The sequence below is a fragment of the Chanos chanos genome, chromosome 7, assembly GCF_902362185.1.
Source record: "Chanos chanos chromosome 7, fChaCha1.1, whole genome shotgun sequence".
NCBI classification, from domain to species: Eukaryota; Metazoa; Chordata; class Actinopteri; order Gonorynchiformes; family Chanidae; genus Chanos; species Chanos chanos.
The window spans coordinates 46,631,239-46,643,462 of NC_044501.1; the positions used below are offsets into that span (position 1 = coordinate 46,631,239).

The 12,224-nt window shown below is 44.6% G+C and overlaps 1 protein-coding gene across 5 annotated transcripts in view; it reads left to right on the plus strand.

Moving 5' to 3' along the window:
• The window catches only part of nrxn2b (neurexin 2b), a 543,549-nt gene that overhangs the window by 4,583 nt on the left and 526,742 nt on the right, over window positions 1-12,224 (plus strand). The window contains exon 2 of one of the 5 annotated variants that reach the window (XM_030779479.1): window positions 8,178-8,186. The exons of the other annotated variants lie outside the window; for them this stretch is intronic. Within the exon in view, the coding sequence (XP_030635339.1) occupies window positions 8,178-8,186 (9 nt within the window). The remainder of the gene's footprint in view (window positions 1-8,177; window positions 8,187-12,224) is intronic. 5 annotated transcript variants of the gene reach the window in all.

Here is a 12,224-nt window from a genome sequence, read left to right on the forward strand (position 1 = left end):
AAACTGGGTCTATATTTTCTGTTTCTTTAGACCAGAGCTGGCTCTGTCTGATCAGTATCGTCTCTCTGTTTCACCTCTTACTTAATCACACAGTCAAACAAAGAGCTGGTCTCGTGTATTTACTCACTCTCTCTCTCTCTCTCTCTCTCTCTCTCTCACCACACACACACACACACACACCAGTGAGGAACTGACACTGTAGCATGAGGATGTGTGATTTTACATTGGACAAACAGAAGTGTCCAGGTATCCAGAGAGATTAACAAGGTTATATGTGCAGCGTTGGCATAGGTACACTGATTAGTCAAACACTGATTAAACATGATGCTAAATCTTAACCAAATAGTCTAATGACAGTGAGAAAAGACAGGGCTGAGATGGAGACGTTGCATAAGGAATGTGTTTGGTGGGAAGTAGGGACATGTATTAATGATGGGGACAAACAGTGGAAATGTTTGAGGCCAGAAATGTCCGTTTGTTTCTATGCTATTTCTGGAATATTTCCAAATACAAAATCAAACACACTCACACACCATACACGCACACACTCACACAGACACATGCACACAAACAGACCTACCTGCACAAACAATACACAGACACACGTATTCACACACACACACACACACACACACACACACACACGCACACACACACAGTAGTGGTTATATTCTTGAGTGTGAGCGTGGTGTAAGACTTATTTGCCATCTGTGTGTTTAACAGTGAAAAGACGCCACAGAGCCGAGCAGGATGAATGCTGTTCAACTCATTAGTTTCCTCCTCTGTGTTCCTACAACTACACTCCTTTAGACGTTAGCCTTCTCCTCTGTGCTCCTACAACTACACTCCTTTAGACGTTAGCCTTCTCCTCTGTGTTCCTACAACTACACTCCTTTAGACGTTAGCCTTCTCCTCTGTGTTCCTACAACTACACTCCTTTAGACGTTAGCCTTCTCCTCTGTGTTCCTACAACTACACTCCCTTACTCCTTAGCCTTCTCCTCTGTGTTCCTACAACTACACTCCTTTACTCCTTAGCCTTCTCCTCTGTGTTCCTACAATTACACTCCTTTAGACGTTAGCCTTCTCCTCTGTGCTCCTACAACTACACTCCTTTAGACGTTAACCTTCTCCTCTGTGCTCCTACAACTACACTCCTTTACTCCTTAGCCTTCTCCTCTGTGTTCCTACAACTACACTCCTTTAGACGTTAGCCTTCTCCTCTGTGCTCCTACAACTACACTCCTTTAGATGTTAACCTTCTCCTCTGTGTTCCTACAACTACACTCCTTTACTCCTTAGCCTTCTCCTCTGTGTTCCTACAACTACACTCCTTTAGACGTTAGCCTTGCAGTGAACCATCTCTGTCCTGCGCCTCCCTCAGAGCTGTGTCTAATGAAAACGGGGGCAGGTTCACCTCCATGGCCCATTGTCTCGCTAATTGATCCTGAACCCAACAGCGGGCCTGTATCGCCACGGCGAACTCCGTTAGAGGCTCCGTCTCCGCACGACCGGTAATTAGAGGTGAAATAAGCTCCTGAGAGCGGGACTTCACACATGGAAACAACTCAGAGTGGTGGGATGACTGGACAAGGCTCTAAGACCAGTAAGAGCTAGAGACTGGTGCCATTTTGGGAGAGAGGAATAGGCGGAGTTAGGCGGATTTTGATTGACAACCTGTTTTGATGAGGCGGATTTTGACTGACAACCTGTTTGAATTAGTGAACCACGTTAAACTTATGTGCCGATGTAATGTGTCCTAATATCTTGCATAAACAAACACATGGGATAAACACTTAGCCACATAAACAAACACACAACCTAAATATGTATTCACAACAATGACAGAGAGCTTAAATAATTAATCACAACAATAAATTCGTAGCCAAAATCCTTACTCATATAAACAAACTCATAAGATAAAAACTGAATCATCGCAATAATAAACGATCACATCCATTATCAGTCCACTCACACTGACCTAGAACAGACTATTCTGTACATAAACATTTGTGATGCAACCCCTATTCATGGGTAAAAAAGAAAAAAAAAAAAAAAAAGAAAAAATAAATTCCCTCGAATGGACATTGATTTCCACCTACCATGAGATTAAAGCGAGAGACGGATTCTGTTTGACGCGCGGTTGGGACGGCGGAGCCTGTTTTTTGTGAGGAATTTGTCACAGCGGCAAGGTTTGGTTCGCTTTATAATCAAAGCGTGTTTCTATAATTAAAAATATGAAATCCTGTTTGTTTCTCATTGAGCTGAGGCCGCTTAAGCGGCAGAGTTAGCAGCCAGATGTTCTCCGCCTCTGAAATGACAGCCTGGTCGACGGAGGGTCTCGCGAATTCAATTACGTCTAAGTTCATGCTAATGTTCACTAGCCTGGCGGAAGAGAAACAGGAAATGACATCGTCTGATTCATCCTGAAAAGAGCAGAAAACCTGTCATCCATCAGCAGACACCAGTCGCTTACGTTCGAGGTTTCAGCTCTCACTCTCACTGGGCAAGCTGTCTGGTGGAAAATGAAATGAAATAACTTTGCAGTAGCTGTTACACACACACACACACACACACACACACACACCAGTCAAGTTTAAAACTATTAAACCAACCAATCAAATTTCTAACAACAGCACTAATCCAACACTTTCTAACAACAAGGTAAATCTTTGTAAACGAGGTACAGCAGAGGTTGCTCAGAGACTTATAGACTCTATAGACTGACAGACTCTATAGACAAACTGATACACTCTATAAACAGATTTATAGACTCTACAAACAGACTGATAGGCTCTATAGACTGACTGATAGACTCTATAGACAGACTTATAGACTCTATAGACAGACAGACAGGCTCTACAGACAGACTGATACACTCTATAAAGAGATTTATAGACTCTATAGACAGACTGATACACTCTATAAACAGACTGATAGGCTCTACAGACAGACTGATACACTCTATAAAGAGATTTATAGACTCTATAGACAGACAGACTCTATAGACAGACAGACAGGCTCTACAGACAGACTGATACACTCTATAAACAGATTTATAGACTCTATAGACAGACTGATAGACTCTATCGACTGACTGATAGACTCTATAGACAGACTGATAGACTCTATAGACAGACTTATAGACTCTATAGGCTGACTGATAGACTCTATAGACAGACTTATAGACTGTATAGGCTGACTGATAGACTCTATAGATTGACTGTTCTGTCAATACAAAACTGCACATGCTATCTCTAAAACGACAGCTAGTGTGTCCTATGCATTTACGTTGATAGTGAATGGTATTGGTTTGTCCTTTGTATGTGAGACTATATAATGCCTTTAACCTCAATATGAAAAGAAAGACCCCAGAGACGGCAGAGTTATTACCCTACATTACATTCTCTTTCACTTTCATCAACACACATGCGCGCAGGCACACACACACACACACACACACACACACAGTGAGAGAGAGAGAGAGAGAGAGAGATTGCAGTCGTTTCTCCATTGACTCATTGTTGTAACTTTAATTCTGGGGCAGAGATTCATTTTTCCTAGCGCCATGATTTACTACTGAGGTCCCTATTACAGTTACTGTGTGAACCGAGAATTTTCTGATTCAACGTGTTGAAAAAGCACAGGTCGGAAATACAGCACAAACAGGTGCCAATCAGAGTTATGGTAGTTGTCTTTAATGGGCTGGTAATGATGTCATGGTAACCTACTAACCCTAACGTTGTGAGTTTGAATCCCAAAAGAGACAGTTCAATGCCAACATGTGCTTGAACAAGGTCACTTAACCCCAAGGTCACCCAACCCCAAGGTCAATTAGCCAGGAGTCCTGTAACAGCTGTGGCCCGGAAATGAATAATTAATTGATCATTAATAACTGTTCATATGGATAAGAGAATCAGACAAAGCCAGTATTTCTGTTTTGTTTCTTGTTTTTTTTCATTCCGACCGAGGCTTCGGTGAAAGTTCTGTTTTTAGACTTTAGACTCAGAGCTCTTCCTTTGTGTCTCTGCGAAAGCGAACAGCATCGCCGTTAGCGCGGCTGTTAAAATACGGAACGTGTGTCGTGGGACCGTGGAGTGTCACAGACCAGCGAGGTCCCTGCGTCTCCCTCCTCTCCGCATTCATTAACTCGCTTGGCTCCTCATTCATCTCCCCCTCCACATTCAGGAGAGTTTACTCCGGAACGTCACCCGCGTGGCTTTGGGAGAGCCAGGTGCCATGGTAACGAGGGCGGAGGGATGCGGGGTGGGTTCGGAAAGCCGAGGACGTTGAGGAGAGTCATACATCACTGAGATAATTACACTTTAGCCTGCTGGCAAAGGGAGGAAGCCCTCCACGCCAGCCAGGAACCCACGAACACGCAATTAAACATTCCCCGCGCAGGTAAATAAGACGAACGCTATCCGCTACGTGTCGCGGGACGCCGACACGCGCGTTAGCCTTGTCGTCGCCGTTCGTTTGTCGTCGTCCAATGAGAGAAGTGACAGCCGGTTGTCATGGTAGCCTCGTCCTTATTTCCCCCGAGCCAACCCGGTGCTGGACTGTTTAATACAGAAAGACTAGAGGAGTAGCGGTGAGTTACCCCGCGTTCAGGTGTTGTCTTGCTCATTTAGCGATGTCGCCGGATGAGCGATTACAAAGAATCTGATTGGCCCTCTGAACTCGCTGTGTGTTTGTGAAAACAAAAGGATTTTGCTCCAAGTGTGCTTCAGGATGACTGTCTCAAAGATGTTAAAGCTCCAGAAACTTCATTAGAGACTAAGTCAGGGGGAGAAGAGACAATGGAAGTGAGGGTGCAGTAAGTCATCAATATGACATACTCTTTACATCCCAGCACACTGGCTCTCTCTCTCTCCTTCTTTGGCTTTAGTCTCTAATGAAATTTCCTGAGCTGAGTACATTACTTGTGGATAAAAAAATGTGTTTGCACTGCTTTCTTTATCAGGTAAAACACGTGCTTTTGAGGGTGATGTGTTCTTGGCTCTGATGTTGTTGTTCCGTACGAGGATTGTAAGATGAGGCCTGTCGATAGTTAATGAGGCCGGAGATGATGCGGAGTGATTTTCCTGAACGCTCCACAGATTTATAAAGGTCAACTCGGAACCGACAACAGAAAACACGGGTCAGTGCAACGACCGGACTGGGCTCGATTCGCTGTGCGTACATCAGTTGTGGTTAATATTGAATTTCCTGTAAAAAATCTTAAAGTACGTTGGATAAAATCTTTAGATCTGCATTGTCCCCGATCTCTGTCATATCACGTGTTGTTATTGTGAGATTTCTTTTTTCTGTGTTTGACAATCGCGTTTTAAGGAATCGTTTGATAAAGGCGTCAGACAGTTGCAGCTATTTGTGGTAAAATCGGTCTTTGCTGTGTAACACGTCCAGGTGAGACTGGTTTTACTGGGATTCGTGCTGTCCGCAGATTTAAGGAGGTTTTCTATGGCGCGGCCTTAAATGGACCACTGCTTTAGTGAAAATCCATAAGTCTGATGACTGTAGCTGTATGTGGTTTGCGTGGAATCTACTCCCGTGTCATAACATACGTGTTGTAAGTGCGGTCCACGTGTGGTTTTGCCGGCTCTGGCGGTGGGTGATCCGTGCAGGGAATTTACAGATTCATAAACCCACACAAATCCGTTCCAGCGTCTTTTTCCCCGGTCGGAGTCTGAGACAGGCACGTGTGGTGTCGGAAGCGTCCGACCGCCCGGAATCGAGCGGAGCGTGGAGAGACCTGATGCTTAATTAACGAGACGAGCTTTCTTTATATCACCCCCCCAACCAACCCCCCCCCAACCACCTCACTCCCCTCAACAACCCACAATCCAGCTCCTCGCAACGGGCTCTGAGCTGGCTTTGCCCACCGAAGCAAAGCATTAGAAGTTCTGTCTGTGTGTGTGTGTGTGTGTGTGTGTGTGTGTGTGGTGACTTTGGGAAATCTCCCCGGTCCAGAGAGACGGAGAGGAAAAGAGGATAAGACCGAAAAAAAAGGAGCTCAGTGCTTACAAATCACACAACAAGACCTGCAAACCCCCGCAGTGCTGGAGCTGCTCTTTTTCTCCCTCCATCCCTCCTCTCTCTCTCTCTCTCTCTCTCTCTCTCACAGTCCCTGTTCATGTCATCTATCCATCTGTTTGTCTTCTGTCTTCCTCAGTGGACTTTTTCTTTCTTTTGTTTTGTTTCTCTCTCTCTCTCTCTCTCATTTCCGTTACTCAGACAAAAACGCGTGGTCATGGGTTTTATCCAATCTCAGGTGAGGTGGTTAGGAGATGGAGAAGCTCTGATGGATTCTTGACCACAGCAGAATGACACAAACACAGAAATGCCCAACGCCAGCACCAACACACACACACACACACACACACTCACTGTTTGGTGAGGGCAGCTCGATTGTGGAGTGGACAGTACACTGATCAAACTTTCCTGCTGATTTATTTGTTTGCGCAGTTCTCATTCTCTCTCTTTTTTTTCTGTCATCTGTACAGATTGTCTCTCGATCACACAGCTCTAGGTCTGAGTAATTACACTGGCCTCTTTTCTGTAAGACCTGCGGACCAGCTGGGCCTGTGTCCTATCGTTAGTGACAGCTACATTTTAATGGACTCAGTCAGCAGTTTAGTTCTTATTTATTTGGGCTCTAGTTCTAGTTCTTGTTTCTAGTTCTAGTTCAGAGTTCTAGTTCTTGTTTCACAGAATGGTGATGATTCTCAGAAGTGAGTGAGCGTAGTTCTTATTACATGTTTATTATCGCTCTAACACACGCCGTTTGTGTGGATGTTGCTTTGTAGAATAAAGCTATAGATCTGTTTCCATTTGCTTCGCTCGCAGACGCTCTGGTCTTGTGAAAAGCTTCGATAAAACGGCATGTGCTCCTCTGAAAACATCTGCAGATGAGAGGTGTTTAATTCCCTAATTCCCTCTCCGCTTTTCTCACACCGCTCTTCACAAATGTTCATCGTCTTCTCTCCCTGAGCCGACACAAAGACGGCATTCACGGGCTGAAGGACGAGGTTAAGAGCTTCGTTTCCGAGTCTGTGCGCGCGCGGAAAGACGCGTGTTTGTTTTGACTCATAAAGCTCTGGAATGCAGCTCACTGTGTTGAGTCAGTGTTCTCCTCTCTCGCCGTTTCCCTCTTTTCCCAGGTGAGTCCTCTTGGTCTTTCGGCCTTTGAGCCAAAATGGCCGTCAGAAGCAATTAGTGCTGGCTTTTGTGGCTGTCACACCGTGCAACTGCAATACGTCAGACTCACACGCTCTCTTGACACGTGTCACTTCCTATTTGTCGCCGCTGAGCCGTGACATGACGCAGCGAGAGAATTCAGCGAAATTAAAAAAAAAAAAAAAGAAAGAAAGAAAGAAAAATTACTGCTCCTTTAGCGAGCAGAGTTCAACAAATGATTGGCCTGACTGTTAGATTATATTTTTTATGAGGCCTCCCGCGTTGGTTTAGAAGTCTGGAGCTTTCTGTGTCTTTAAAAAATGCACCACACTGTGTGTGAATGTGGGAAAGAAAATACTTGGTGGATTTTCATTTGTCAGGTTTTAATTGCTAGTCATGAATGATTCATCTCTTTGATTTGCGCAGTGTGAGACCTCTAAATTCAACATAGTCTTTTTTTTTCTTTCTTTTTTTTTCTTTCATTTCTTTCACTTCTTAATGTGAATTACTTCGACACAGTAGCCAAAGACATAAAGAGCTGAGAGGGGTGAGAGGAATTTTTATTTCGGTTGCCAGCTAATCGTCTTTAAAAACGATGTGACAGACCAAAAAAAAAAACAAATTGCTCAAGTGATGTTTTTACTTAAGCAAAAAAAAAAAAAAATCAGCGTCTTCGTGGTACTTGTATCGAAACAGTAAAATGGGTTCGGCTTAGTCTGATGACCTGTGACCTCTGACCTCTAAGTGAGAATACATTCAGAACGGCGAGCTCGGCATCCTGCTTGGCGAGGTCGACCCTGATTTCGTGAAGAAGGGATGTTCTCTTCGCTCTCCCTGCTGAAACACAAACTTAATTAGACTTGATTTTCACAGCGTCAGGTCTCCAGACTCTTTACAGAGAGTGTTGATTAAGAAACCTGCAGGTCTCCCGAGGAGAGGCGTCTTTCATTCTCTCCGTTTCTCCTCTTTTCTCTCTTCTTTTTCTCGGTGGTGACACAGAGGAGTTGTGTGTGAGCTGCTGTCTTTGTCTGCTGTGTTTGCACCGGGGTGCTGGTCCTGTCCTTCTCTGTCCAGACCTGTAAACTTCACACAGAAACTGAGTGTGGGAGGGTGTGAGGGCTTTGACTGAGTCAGACACACGGCCCTGCCCTGGCTGACCTGTGCTTCATGTCCTGAGCTGTATTATAAAAACAAAACAAAACAAAACATAACCAAAAAAAAATCAAACATAAAATGTTGGGATAAGTCGTCTGGGACAATAATTTAACGCGGCATGAATCGTGGATCTCTGAGCCGTTCTCATCGTACTCAGACAGATCATCGATAGGTCTTTGTGCTGTGATATGATATAACGCTTTGTGCATCTCAGTGAATTGGAACTGTTAGTAGTGTGTCAAGCAATGGAGAAGTCAAGAGTTTGCTTAGAGAATCAATCTGTACCCGTTTTAATCCTAAACAAGTCAGAAATGTTTAGACACAAAGTTAAGTCCATTGCTGTTGTTGTTGTTGTTGTTGTTTTTTTCTCATGATAGATGAAACCAAAGTGATTTCAATTCCCCGTATTTCTTTTCCCATGGCACTTTTCAGAATGACACTTTGAAAGTGGATGTGTCATCATTTAGGTGAGGTTACCTGGGTTCACCTTTGGGGTAAAGAGTCATACCAGTGCAGATGCACAGAGTACAGTCCTGTTTTCTGAGATAACTGTACTTACCTTGGCCTAACAGCCAATAATCAGCCACGCAGTAAGGTCTGAATCATGCAGCGGGGGAGACTGTTTGCTTTGCCTTGTCCTTGTGACTTTTTCAGTGATTAAAACTGTCGGTATCTGGACTGAGTTCCACACACTGATACTGAGAAAAGTGAGAAAAGAAAAAAAAAAGAATTTCCTGATTTGTTGTTCGTATTTCTCAGTGAGATGGAGAGAGAGAGAGAGAGAGAGAGAGAGAGAGAGAGAGTGTTTGGGAGTGTGTGTGTTTGTATATCTGTGTATTTGAGTGAGTGTGTGTGTATGTCTGTTTATATAACTCTGTGTGTGTGTGTGTGTGTTTGTATATCTGTGTGTATGTGTGTGTGTGTGTCTGTGCTTGTGTGTGGCCTGTAGGGTCCTGACACACACACACACACACACACACACACACTCTGCTGTCATGTATTTGACTGATAACGGCCTCTGTCTTAATGCATCAGATGACCCCTGCGGCGCGTGTGGGACAACTTGTTTTCTACGTCGACTCGAAAAATAAGCGAAGGAGAGAGAGAGAGGGGGAGAGAGAGAGGCTTCAGACCGCAGGCAGTGTAGTGTGAGAGAGTGACGGGACCGCTACAGCTCTCCTGGACCGCCTGTGCCCCACACCTCCAAAAAAAGAGAGGGAGAGAGAGAGAGAGATAGGGAGGAAAACAATATAGAGATTTAAACAAATCTGTCCATCCAGATGCCTTGCCTTGACGTTTCTCATTCCGTCAAAAACCCTTTTCATTTCAGAGAAGTAATCCTGTTCCCTCTTTCCCTGAGAAAAGCAATGAGGCGACAGTCGGTCTGGCGTTGAGCTATTTGGCGGACTGCGCGGCAGGACCCTGCGCCGTGCCCCGCCCTCCCGGGCGCGTTCGACGGCACGTGACGCACGGGCTCTGTCAGCGGACAGATGTGTGCCCGGTTGGTGTTTTTTCTCCGTCGATACCTCCCTAGCGGAGAGACCCTCGCAAATGACTCGCATCTCAGGTTCCCGAGGAAGGGGAATGATTTTCTGAAAGATCCCGGTCCTGCAGGGGTTCTGATTTACAGCCTGGTTACTGATCCCGGCGGATTGCTCTTTTTTCCCTCCCTCCCCGGCCTCTCCTGTCTCCTCTGTTTGTTTCCCTCTTATTTTTTCTTCTTTTTTTCACGGCCCTGCCTCTGAGCAGACGGGACCTCCTGTAGAGCTAATGCAGCATCTGTGAGACCCAATTATTCTGTAATAAGGTCTGATCAGCAATGGGCTAACAAAACTGCTGCCCTCAGGCAAGACAGCGCCCCCTGGAGTCTGTTTGAGGAAATGAGTGATGTTTAAATGGAAAGATTGAGGTTCCCCGTTGTCGGCAGGACAAGCGTGAATAAAATGTTTAGAGAGAGGGGGAATGTTTTACCCTCCTGTCTTCATTCCTAAGTATGTCGGGGAGTGAAATGGAAATTTAGAAGAACCTTTCTGAACCTTTCTGTGTCCTTTAATTCATAACACCTTCCTCGAAAAAATATTCCTGAGGTTCTTATATTTAATGTATGGAGACGTCGGAGCTCTGAGGCAGTAATTCATACATTCTGTATTTCTTATATTATTACTGGTCATGAATTCATAACCTTCAGTGGGCAAACGCTCCGTCTTTTGGAGTGGAGAGTTTTTCATTACTCACAGTGCAACACAGGGGTCCCTGGTGTGAATGTGAATTTAAACCAGAGTGTGCTACAGGAGAGGGAGAAAAGAGGTGAACATGAGATAGGGTTTAGTGGCGCCACATAGCAACAGTTCAGACACACACACACACACACACACACACAGATCCCAAAGCCAATAAGATTCCAGCACATTAACTCAGTTTTGTTTTTTAATCTGTTTTACCGACAGATCACTATACAAAACCCGGAGGTCTGAAACCAACTCCAGACTGACACTTACGCCGCCGAACAGTAAATAGTAAATGATCTTTGTATTTAGTGGACGTTTGACGTGTGGGTGGGACCCCAGACATTGCATGGCAGTGATGTCACAAAGGGCCAGCCAATCCTAATCAATCATCAGATCAGCTCCTGTTACTGAAAGCAAGCGGAGGAGAGGGAGAACAGACCCTTGACAAACGAGTGCAGATTACATTAGAAGCACTTAAGGAGGGGGGTGCAGATTGTTCTAGAACAATTCAGTTCCGATCCAGTACCATGCAGTTTGCCTTTTGGAACGGCCTTGTTCTCATAATCATCTCAAACAGCGTTGAGGGGAGTGGTCCAACATAGTGAGGGGTGGGGGGTGTGGGGGGGGGCACTATTTGTCAGCTGTAGAGCAGGATATTTTGTGTGGTTGGCACGACGATAGCCCATGTGACACTGTGGCTTTAGATTGAGTGATGGAGAGAGTGTGAAATTCCAATCACAGTATTCGTCCCACTGACACTTCCCTTCCCTTCCTATGGCCTTTTCAAACCTCTTACACCTCTGTCACATCACACAGAGAGAGAGAGAGAGAGAGAGAGAGAGAGAGAGGGGATTATTTATCCTATCTGTTTTTCTGTTTCTTTCTTTCTTTCTCTATTCATTCTCTGATGGTTTTGCTCTGTGCTGCTCAGCATTTGAGCCGGTCAGTCTATTGACTTCACATATCAGCCACCACTGTTGAGGCCGCTCGTATGTGACGTCAGAATTATTTATTTTAAACCATCTTTTATCAGTCTGTTTCTTAGCTTTCATTCTGTTCACCCTGTGCTCTGTGTCACTGTTCTGATCACGTTCGTTGTGCGACACTTAGCACAGAAATCAGCTAACATGTCCACAGACTTCCAGCCCCTGGTAAAAGAGTGATCATTACAAAAGAGTGAAAGAGTGATTAAAAGAGGTAAAAGAGTGATCATTGTCAGTGAGTGAGTAATCAGTTCTCTCTGACCCAGACTTCTCAGCAAACACAGATTGTCTGTCAGTATCGCTACGCCGCATGCTAATTATCGGGACTAATGCGTTAGCGACGAGTTTCAAATTTGATACCGTTGACTTATCCAAACAGACTGAATTCTCTCAGCAATCTATTTACTTGTCTGTCTTTGAGTTTATCTCCGTTAATATTCTCCGTCTGTGTTTGGACAAAGTCACGAGATGCGTGAAAACGCGCCGATATTTGCATGTAGCGATTCGTGCTAAAGAGTTCAGTCAAAGCTGCGCGATGTCTGAGGCGGTACATGTTATTCTATCGTGAAGCTTTTGTTTTTTTTTTTTTTTAATAGGCTATCGCTGTGCTTTATGGGGTTTTTTTTTCCTGAGGTAATTTCATTTTCCATGTGCATGTCTTTTCTTTGTCTGACAGCTAT